Source organism: Corylus avellana, chromosome ca11 (assembly GCF_901000735.1).
Source record: "Corylus avellana chromosome ca11, CavTom2PMs-1.0".
Classification (NCBI taxonomy): domain Eukaryota; kingdom Viridiplantae; phylum Streptophyta; class Magnoliopsida; order Fagales; family Betulaceae; genus Corylus; species Corylus avellana.
This window is the reverse complement of record NC_081551.1, coordinates 3,311,851-3,323,867: the sequence shown is the minus strand read 5'-3', so window position 1 is coordinate 3,323,867 and position 12,017 is coordinate 3,311,851. Positions and strand designations below refer to the sequence as shown.

Sequence of the window (12,017 nt, the reverse complement as noted above, 5' to 3'; positions counted from 1 at the left end):
ACAAATCTATTTATTAAACATCCTAATTCACCCTGTCGAAACGTCATCCATGAATCACGAGATCTTAACATAAAACCACCCACAAAAAACACACAGAGACAGGTTACTGTCATTGTCTTTGTCTATTTATGAGGGGTTTTATCTGTTCTCATGCTCCAACTCCGGTTGTTTGTGGTCCTTGAAATCCATTAATTTTTTTTTATTTTTGGTGTTTGGTTGGATGCAGAGAGAAACAAAGTGAGCAGTGGTCATCATTGTGTCAGAATATCCAAAGTACAGTAAATAGCAAGAGAAGGAGATGAACTTTGATCTGGACATGAAAATGTGTAAATCAACACCTATTTTTCTTTTTAAATTATTCGAATTTATCAATTTCAACAATTTTGACTCGGGATGATTGGCATTAATCCTTGTTAAATGATTCCAAAGTTTGACATTACAATGTATTTTGTGTATTATTTAGAGCTCAAAATTAGGGTTTATTTGAAACTAGGGGTAACTTTATTTTAAACCCCTAAATTACCACGCAATTTGAGAAGCCTCCAAAACTTCAAAACCTCTCAATTTGGACCAATGAAATTTCAATTGCAATCAATTAGAACCCCTCCGTCAGATTTAGCCGTTTACTTCCCTATTTACCCCTAAAATGACCAAAATATCCATGATTTTTTTAAATAACTTTATTTTTTAAAAAATAATAATTTAGAATTAAGGGTAAATTTGAAATTTTATAAAAAAATTCAAGGGTATAAACGTTATTGTCTAACTTTTAACTTTAAAATCTGATAAAGATGTTCAAATTAATTGCAATTGAAAGTTCAGAGGTCTAAATTGAGAGGTTTTGAAATTTTGGGAGGATGAGTTTCTCAAATCGCGTGATAATTCAGGTATTTAAAGTGAAGTTACCCTTGAAACTATTTTCTTTCTTTTTTTTCTATATTTTTAAACATTATAAAATGTGTCTTTAAAAATTATTTTCAAGTAATTATTCAAAAAAAAAAAAATGTCATCCTTTAAGAGACCAGTAATTTGTTTTATTTTTTATTTAAAAAAAAAGGAAAATAAAAGATCTGAAAACATTTTGTTTGTTTACAAAAAATAGTTTTATGAAGACATAAGTAAACAAGCCAAATATTCTTTTCTTTTCCTTTAAAAAGGGTTTTGATTAAAGTTGGGGAAAGTGAGTGATATTCTTGTCTTTTCCTTTAAAAAGGGTTGATTACAGTTTGAGGAGAGCGAGTTGATTTTTGCACTTGAACTCAGTGACAAAATAAAGGCTTATATTAATCCGAATCTGGTAATTAACCATCCACTGTTCACTCCAATCACTATCTCAGTAGTATATTGCGGCCTGCCCAGTCAAAGCAAAGTTAATTAGCCCTAATTGAAGGTTGAATTTTGATTATGAATAAAGGCCATGATACCTCTGCACCAATAAATGCTATAAGAGGTGAATATTAGAGATAAGATTTGAATTGAAGAACTTTATTTTTATATAATGTTAAATTACTATTTATTTTAAAATATGAATGATATTTTTCACACATATTTCACATTTACTTACGTGACATATTTTAAATTATTTTTTTATATTTTTTAAGTGACTTACAAGGAAAATAACTTAAAATACATCACGTCAAGCAATGTAAAAAGTAGTATCAATTCCAAAAGTTTAAGTCGATAAAAAAATGATCTTAATAATTTAATTACTATTCTCACATGAAATGGATCCTTTATATAATGATACGGTCCATATAACCTCCTAGGTTCAGTTTGTTTTGGCGTAAAATATTTTCCGTCGAAAAATACTTTCAATAAAATGATTTTTTAGAAAGAAGAAAAAAAAAAAAAGACTTTTTATAAAATATTTGTCGACATTTGGCTTGTACGAAAAATGAACAACGGCGAAAATGGCTGGTGTGAATTCCGGCAACATCCAACAGAGGTCCGACTATTTGAGAAGGAAAGACTCAAATTCGAAAAATAATTTGCAAAATTAGAAAACAAAAAACCATTTTTCAAAAACTAAGAAAGGTTTTTTTTTTTTTTTTTGGGGTGAAACTAAAAGTACGCCAAACACAAAAAAATACAAAATATTAAAAAAAAAATTACGTGGAAACAAATAAAAGTATTTAAAGGCTTCTACACATAGTTTTCTTCTTGATCAGGTGCCGAAAGGACCAAAAAGAAAAGAGGAATAAATCTTTTTATATTCTTTAGTAAATAAGTAATGATGCATTGATGACTCTTGATTATCTAGTAATTAATGGCCAAAAGTCAGGGGGAAGGCAATTATTTCTTGGATTAAGTAATTGCCACGTGTGGCGTGACAGCCACCAAAGATAAAATAGTTGCGGGTCATCGAGTAGAGCTTTGGAAAAGAGGTAAAGGCAAAGGTCATCCATCCATGTCATGAAAAAGAAACAAAACGAATCCAATGGCCACCGAAGCTTTCCTATTCTCGTATGAGAATCTTCTAAAGCTACCCATCTCCGGTCTCCCCCCACCCCCATTTGCTGTTTTGAGAGGGTCAAAAGAGGGAAGAGGAAGTGATCAAAAGGGAGTGCGAAAAAAGAAGAAAAAAAAAAAGTTAAAAAAAGAGTAAACCCTAATGATGAATAGAGGGAAGGAAGCTTCAAACTTTGACAGTTTGTGTGAATGTGAGTGAGTGAGTGAGTTAGTGGTGCACCTTGGACTTTCATGGGTGTGGCCCAACCTCTGCACTCGGGGTAATATATGCATTTGTTCTTTTTGTGCTATATATTGATGCTTGATTTCAACATGGCAATTATCATCTATTGTCACAAGTTGAGATTCTACTTGAAATAATGCCCATTTTTCTTCTTTTTCTACCCAATAACTAAGGGAGTGGGAAGGGTGGAAGTTGGATGTGTATATAAGATTCATGGGTCTTCTTTCGGTCAACAATTGCTAGATGGAGTGCTTTTGTGAGTCCGGCTTATAATCTGTTACAATCCTTGTGTCCAGTGGCGGAGCCATTTAATGCTTTGAGGGTGCCGTGAGCTTTTTTTTAAAAAAAAAATTATGCTATTTTTTTTCCAAGTTCAACACGGTACTCCCAACAAAAAAGGGAAGAAAAAAAAATTATTCTTTCCTATTTACGCAAGTTACCATTCGGTACCTTCAAAAAAATTTTAGCGACACCTTCAATATAAATTGTTTGGCTCTGCCACTGCTTGTGTCCTACATAAACTAAGTCTAATCTTAACCATGTGTGTATAAGCTCTTTTACACCATCTTTTTGCAAGTCGATTTTCAATGGTGAATTATATCCAAAGTTTTATATCACAATCATCCTCTCCTATTCGGCTATAGTGTCACTTTCTCTCTCATTTTCCATTATGCCCGATTGAGCTCCAATGCAGCTGATTTTTTTTTTTTTCTTTTTTTTTTCAGCGAGTTAAACCGTCAACTAATTAAAACCCACATAAATAAAGCTTTCAAATAGTAGCTGTATTAGGTCTAAAAAAAAAAAAAAAAATTGATTGATGTAACAAACATACGCTAAGTTTAATTTCACTAAATTAGATTAATTATAATATTTTTTTTAAGGCTTCCAAAATCCGTATATGAACTGGCTTTATAAAATTGAATAAAATGAGTTTAAGAAGTCAAATCGATCATTTCATTATTTTTCTATTAAATTACAACAACATTTTAAACTATATATGCATTTGAGTGGCATTTTTAATATTTAAGTGCCAATTTTTCTCCCTCTAATAGGCAATTGAGACCCTTGCCACACTCTATTGATCATTAAACATACGTAAAATCTCGTCACATAAGTATTAGATAATTATAGAGACAAAACCACTAAAGGTGTCGATTAAAGGGATCAAAAGATAAGATTTGCATATCATGGTATTGAGAGGTTAAATCTGATTTTATATATTTAATTTAATTTTTATTATCCAGTCGACTGGGTTTGGAAAAACTAATCCATTCTGTTTCAATTAAAAAAAAAAAAAAAAATTGGAGAAACTATAATAAAACGTATATGATCAGACTCATTTGTCTAATAAATTTTAGACTATCCAACCACCTACCAGGTAGTCCTAAACAAATTATCTGACAATTATTGCTCAAGTTGCTAGACATCCTAATTTAAACAATAAATTGTTTGAGATTTGTATCCAAAGGAGATTGTCGTGGTCATACGCCCATTTCAAATGGCAATCGATGTCTGATGAATGATTCTCTGAGGCAGGCATGGAAGACTGAAACTTTACGGTACTGAAGTGACATGTACGTTCTGGGTGTTGAGCTGATGATGTACTAAGCCAGCTCAAGGCTAGGCTGTTGCAGAAGGGAAGCGAAAAGAAGCAGAGAAAAATGAATGGGACAAAGGGGTAGATATGCATCCAACCCCACCGCCACTAATATTATATCGATTTATTCACCAACTTATCGGATCTTAGATTCATTGATGTTGTGGGTGCTATTCATTCCCAATTAAATTACAAATTTGTGGGTCCTTTCCTTCCATCCACCACACCAGAATTTGCAGACCAATTTCTCCCTTAAATTCATTTTTATCTTCTCGCATTCATTTTTAGCTCTAATATTTGTTCTTAAAATGTGTGATTTTTCATATATTTTAATCCGTTAAACATATAGTTTTGATACTATGTTGAAATAATGATGAAGCGGGAATAATAGCGGAAGCAATATAGAAAATAAACACAAATAATTTTACGAGTGGTTTGGTGTTAAACACCTACGTCCACCACTCGAAATATCCTAAGGGTTACATTGAGTTCATTAACTTGATTTGTCTACAATATAAAAGTCCATATTTATATGATAATGTCTAAATATAAGTATCGTACATTCAACCCATAAATAAAGAATATTTTAATATTAACCTAACTATAAAATATACGAAAAAATTATATATTTTTCAAGTCCCCTTAATTTGACGAACAAAAATTCTCCTTTAATATTCTTCAAAGATGTTGAAATGCAGACAATGTACAAAAATTTCAACAAACTTTGACTTTCGTTGGCTTTTGGCCCTTCACCTCGTTTTTTTAGTGCATTATTTTCCCATGTGTTAGGCCCCCCGTTGTTGACCAAATGGAGAATTTGTCATTAGCCAAAGTCTACGCCAAAGATGCCTCCTATTCATCCTTTTCTCACTTTAATCATAATTTTCTTTAGAAAATATTATATTTAATTATTTAAATTAATGTTTGAACTCATTTTTTTATTTTTAAAATAAGTAAGTTCAAACGTTTTTCTTCAATATTCAACTAAAATGGGAGATAAATGGTGAAAGCTTAAGTTAACTTTCCTTGTTAGTTGTTAACAATAGACCACTGTAATACTAATGACGATCTTCAAAAGGTTAGTATCCAATGATAATAACATGAACTGTGTTGAATGTTTCGTTGCAATGATGCATTTATCAGTTCTGATGGAATTCCCTCATAGTGACGAAGATAATGATTAATGAGCATGCATACGCATCATTGCCTCATTGGTACAAGCCATTTCAAAGGCTTATGTTGATAGAAAAGGAGTCGGGTTTGGGATCGTAACTTTATTTTAATGCCATATTAAATTATCAGTTACTTTTAAAATTGAAGTCGATAAAAAAGTGAAACCTTAATAATTTAATTAATACTTTAATATAAAGTTTGCATTTATGTAATTTGATAATCCTGGATTACTTGATCCTAATTGAACAGTTGTTTTCGTGCCACATTGGACCCATGTAAGAGAACTATACCCTTAAAATAAATAAATAAAAATTTATCGATAAAATTTTTTGATCGGGGTGCCACAATCCCTACTCTCAATGTCAATTTTGTTTTCATACAGAAGCTTGGGTTACTTCCAAAATCTAGCCAAACCTTGAGATGGACCATCACAGTTCACAGAGGACACTAAATTCTAGCCCAGCCCATTGGCCCGATCTCCCATGGGCAAAGATTCTAAAATCCCCCCAAAAAAAAGACATCTTCTCGATGACATAACAAGAACTACAAACAAGAAAAAAACAAGAACTACAACCAATTCTTGGGTAGCTAAAAGTCCAATTCATATAAAGAAATACCAAAAGAAATGCCCATTTGGCAATGGGCTCGCATGACGCATCTATCTGCCACTAGGCCCAGTTACGAGCCCTTCGGGGCAGAAATATGCTCTTTCGAATTCCGACCCATGGGGATAGAAAATGGAATACTATTACCGTTCTCGAGCCAAATTTTGGGCTTTACTCATTTGCGGTGTCGAAATTTTTGGGTCGGCTCAGAATCGGGTTTGTTGTTGGAATCTACATTCAACACTCGTTGTAAAATCTCTTTCATTGCACCTCCACCCGCACCGCCCCGTCTTCCCTGCTCTTCATGAATACTGAATTCCACTCCAACCTAAGCAAAATTCAAAAAATGGTTATCAATCACGAGCCGAGCCCAATCGGGAGCCCCATGTGACTTGGGTTGGCTCAGATTCGGGCAGTTTAGCCCAACCCTAGTAAGAGATCAAAATGATATACTCAAAAGTATATTCTAAGGAACAATGAATGTATACGTCGTTTTCAATAGCCTAACAAATCCTCAATCTATCAAGGTTCCACATCTTCTTATTGTGTAATATTTATATTCAATGTTAAAAGCATGAAGCAAACATTTCCAATAAGCATTGCGGTCGTAGTTGGATGTTCTGCACGCAAAAGGTCGTTGATTGGACTACTATCATATTTTAATTGCGTAAGACATAACTTGTATTGTCATCGAAAATATTGTCTTATTTTTAATAATCACGCGGCAAAAGTACACACAAATCTTGAATTAGTAAAAGCCACTTATACGATTCTAATGTAATTGGTTATAATAAAAATTATTTTTTGAATTAGTAAAAGCTTGTAAAAAAAATGTAAATGAGAAAATCTTTTATCAGGACTATCTTGGTAACACCACTTTTACAGTTTGTAATCAATAATCGACACATAAGTAAAAACATAAAAAGTGCACAAAAATAAGTTGGACCAAAATACACTAGATTTTAAGGTGATAAAATTCTTAAAGGGTTAACCTTTCAGCTCTAGGTTTTAGTTTTAAATCAAAAAAATGAGTTTTGAGGCATTAAAAACAGGTTCTAATGTATTAAAAACGGGTTTTGAGGCGGGTCACGGCAGGCAGGGTTTGTGGCGTTCACCGTCGGCCAGACCCGTGGATTTAGCTACAGTTTTTTTTTTTTTCTCTGATTTGGTATGATTGTTCTCACTTTTATTTTTTGTAATTTTCTTAAACAGATGATGTGTTACATAGTATTTGGAGGTTGCAAAATAGATATTATCAGGATGGACTTGATAGTAGGGTCTCTTATTCTAAAAGCAGTTTGTACTTCAAGTAAAAAGTAAAAGGGTGAGTCTGGCGAGACTCACGGCGTGGGTCCAGCCAGACCCGGCTACGGTTTTTTTTTTCTGCTTTGGTGTAATTGTTCTTACTTTTATATTTTATATTTTTCTTAAATTGATGATGTATCTTATAGTAATTAAATATTGCAAAAAAAAAGTGTTATCTATTAGGGGCTCTTTCTAAAAACAGTTTGTGCTGCAAGTAAAAAGTAAATGGGTCCACGCTGTCCCAACGTCCATCCCCAAACCGCCCTTGATTGACCCCTCATGGGCTCGGGCTCAGACCCCAAACCGAGCCGAATAAAAAACAAGCGTCTGCGGAACAGAATCGCAGCTAACACGTAACGCAAGCGGAAGCGGGCAGGCCGGGTGGCACATTACCGATCGTCCCCTCGGATCCGCCTTTACATTTGGTCGTCTCTGTCATTCGTTGAGAGAAAGTCGTAGACAGGGAAGGGAGAGAGGGGAGAGATGTGGGTGTTCTATCTGATCTCGCTGCCCCTGACGGTGGGCATGGTGATTTCCACGCTCAAGTACTTCGCCGGCCCGGAGGTCCCTCGCTACGTCCTCTTCACCGTTGGTTACACCTGGTTCTGCTCCCTCTCCATCATCATCCTCGTTCCTGCTGACATCTGGGCGGTACGTTCCTTCCATCGTGATTTCACGCAATTGCTGCCTGCGGAAATTCTTTTTGATTGGATGTTGTGGTTCGTTTTGTTGCGGTTCTTGTTTTCATTGACTTGTTTTGAGGGAAGTATGGTTCGTTTTTGTTATGATCTCGCTTTCTGCATTTGGTTTAGGGTTCAATGTTTTAGTTGTGTGATTAATTTTGGGGGAGCTACGCTTAGTTGGTTTGAGCTTTTCTGTAATGCATATTTCTAAAGTTTGCTTGAGTAGCTTGCAATTGTTCATGTGCATTTTCTTTCAGAAGCTTTAGGGTCCGTTTAGGAGTGTGTTTTTAAAAAAATAATATGCGTTTTTAAACCAAATTGCAATTTTAGAGTGTTTGAGATTGCGATTTTAAAAACGCAAAGTTTAAAATTGTGAAAAAATCCGTGATTTGTATAAGCTGTGCTTATTTGAAAAAGTGCGAATTTAAACCAAAATCACGATTTCGCTTAAAAAAAATATTTGGGGCAATATTTACCTATTTAGCCATGAAACTGCAATTATATGCTAATGTTATCCAAACACTCAATTGATAAAAAAATACTTCTTAACATGTTTTACCAAACGCCTATGCAATTTTAAAAAGAAGTGATTTCAAAATCGCAATTTTTAAAATCGCATTTATTGAAGTCGCACTCCCAAACAGGCCCTTAGAATATATAATCTTTAGACAATTTAACATTTCAACCAGCTATAGAAGTACTATTCCCCCTCCCCTTGGGCCAATTACTTATATAATTTTTCCCCAATTCGTTTCATATGGGCCAGTGAAAGCTCATGATTCTACAACTTGATGTGAATCTTTGTGTGACTCTATATCAACCTGCTACAGATTGGGTACTGTTGTCAGTTTACCCTAAATCATTTAATATGGGCTAGTATATACTTGTGATAGCATAACTTGATGTAAATTTTTTTGCAATCTTATATTTTGCGCGACTCTTTTGACATAATGTGGTGTCCGTATTTGTACACCTTCCTTCTTCCTCAAAAATAGGATGGTTTGTTTGTGTTTTTGGGAATGTATGCTTATTTTCCGAGTGGTTCTTGAACAGGAATCATGATGTTCTGAAGTTTCTTGCTTTGTATTGTATTTATTTATTTATTTTTTGTTTTATGCATGTTATCTGGTTTTATTAATGTTGCGGATTATTACATGTACAGACGATGCATCAGAACCAGAACGGAGGAATTTCTTTCTTTTGGACCTGGTCATATTGGAGTACGTTCTTACTTACTTGGTATGCCACACATACATACATAGACTTTCTTATATGTACTTTAATAGGTCATTATGCTGAAAATTGTGGAACTGTTTTGTAGTCTACATCGTCTATCTGGAATCATTTTTTTTTTTGATAAGTATCGTCTATTTGGAATCATATTTTAAGCTATTGGACCATTTACCTTATCATGTATCAAGACAGAAGCAAGTATATAACTAAGTATAGTTGAACTAGCCCCGTTGGGTTAATTTATATTTTTCATCTTTATAACCCAAATAATTAATTTTTTCTGAATAGCATTATTGAAATACTCATTCAATGTTTCTATATGCAATTTTCCTTTTTTGAGTGTGTGTATATATATTTCAGGAAACCACGCTTACCCCTTAACTCCTTTTGTTAGGTTTTTTCGTTAAATTAGATGGAAAAATGGATCATGTGTGTCGTGTGATACACATTACCAAAGATAATGACAATAATACCCCTTCATATAAATATTTTTTTAAAAAAAGGAGACCCACAACTGGCCGTGGTGGGTCACCACAAGACCCATGGCCAGACCCACACCACCTCCATGGCCAGTGCATTTGTGTGTGTATGTTTCTTTTAAAATCTTTTTAATCTAAGGGTATAATTGTATCTCCACACATCTCAGAGGGGGTATAATGGTGTGTTTGTGTCAAAAAAAGGTTACATGAATTGTGCGTGACCCCACCTCTGATAGGATTTAACACAAAATCCTAACGAAGCGGGTAAATGAAAGGGCATGGTAGATTGGGAGGGAACATTGGAACTTTTTGAAGTTTGGGAGAGACATTGCAAATTGGGTGGTAGTTTGAAAAAGGGTTGGGGAGGGGAGAGTGTATTTTCCCTATATTTTTTGTGCCATTACATGCACTACCAATATTTACATTGTTATCTCCTTGATGCAATCTTAAGCTCCTGAAGCACAATGTCTATCACAGCTGAAGCGGGACAATTACTGAAAAAAAACTCTCACATATGTTGAAGTGGGCCATCTTGGTTCTTTAATGTGTCCTGAGAATGATTTACTCATAAAAAAAGAAGTTGTGCAATATATGGTTATTTGCCCATTGTTACAACTTTGAATGCATAAGATGGCCTAAATCAGTTTACAGATGCTTCTAAATGCCTTTACAGCAGAGAGATTTACTTTTCCTCATATATTAAGTTATTTTATCTCTAAACAGGGCTGTGGTGCCCCTTATTCAGGGTTTTGAAGATGCTGGAGACTTCACTGTGCCAGAAAGATTGAAGACTAGCCTGCATGTTAACTTCATTTTTTATTTAGTTGTGGGATCTATCGGCCTCTTTGGACTTATTCTTGTTGGAGTTCATTTTGGGAATAACTGGTTTGTCCCTCACTCTCTTATAGCTGATTTGTCTTTTTAGTTTGGGTTATAGATTCTTTTCATATGGTCTTTTATTTGCCTTATAGGTGCCTAGAACTTATAGCAAGTCATTAATCTCGATTCTTATATTAACTTCAAATGGTTTGACATCTTTTTGAGTTGTTTATCCAAAAATATAAAAATAAAAACCGTTGTGTGACTTTGTTATGAGCCCCTGTGTCCGGAAACATTTTAGTTACAGGCATGGTGATGAGTTTTCGATTTGAAATAATTCATATTTATATATTGGAACTTCTTTTTTTTTTTTGATAAGTATATATTGGAACTTCTTTAGAAAAGAACAAAGACATTAAAGGACATAAATCCGCCGTGTGTCAAATAATGGATTTGACATAAAATGATATGTACATCGGGCAAATTCTTTAGAAAATAATACACGTAGATGGGGTACAACTCAACATATCTGTTCATGTTAGGGAGAGAGTGAGTTCTCCGTATCTGCTAGTTGGTTGGGTTTCTCCTAATGGAAGCTAAAATTATGGTAAATAAAAGATTGTTGCCATGCTTATTATCCAATACTTATAAGGAGTTGTACACCTCTAAATTGTGTGTGCCTTTGCAGAAAGAGCAGTCACTTTAATGTAATGTGGAGGTTGCATGCCACTTCAGTGATAGATGTGTTTATTTTTCCCTTTCTATTTCACAGCTTTGTGTTTCGCTTCAATTACCGTTGTGATAATTCCTCGTGGTCTCTCTTCTCATTAATATAACAGTGTATCAATTATTTTGTGATGTCTCGATTACTTATCATAATATAACAGTGTATCAATGTAGTTCGAATGAAGTAAGTAAAAATCTAAAAATGGACTTGGTAAATGATGCGAAATAATTATTATAAATGGTGATTAGATGTGGTCATGATCTAGAAAACTAGACCTAAGAATAAAGGTTTTGAAAGTAACACCTTTGCCCACACCCCTTCTCGAATAATTAAAAAGAAAAAGAAATAAAATGTGAGCATTTAGTTTGATGGTAGCCAAAAATCATTATTTAAATCAAATTTTGGTGGTAACATTTAACTATTTACCCGCTTTTTTTTTTTTTTTTTTTTTTGACATGACAAGAATGGTTTTCAACCCAGCTAGTGTGGTTAGTATTTTATATTAGAAAAAAAAATTATCGTTCAGTAGACCAGCAGTGATGTTCTCATTTCTTGCTCAATGCTCTTATTGACAGGAGTGGAGGTTTTTTGGGCTTAGCCATGGCTTGCTCGAATACTTTTGGACTTGTTACAGGTGCATTTCTTCTTGGCTTTGGCTTGAGCGAAATTCCCAAAAGCATTTGGAGGAATGCCGACTGGACTAC

The 12,017-nt window shown here is 34.1% G+C and overlaps 1 protein-coding gene across 1 annotated transcript in view; it reads left to right on the top strand.

Moving 5' to 3' along the window:
* Positions 1–7,646: 7,646 nt before the first annotated feature.
* Positions 7,647–12,017, top strand: part of LOC132165334 (uncharacterized) — a gene marked incomplete in the record, with an annotated part of 15,772 nt that continues 11,401 nt past the window's right edge. Inside the window, 3 exon segments of the mRNA XM_059575855.1 lie at positions 7,647–8,023; positions 9,218–9,294; positions 10,491–10,642. Of these exon segments, the coding sequence (XP_059431838.1) occupies positions 7,856–8,023; positions 9,218–9,294; positions 10,491–10,642 (397 nt within the window).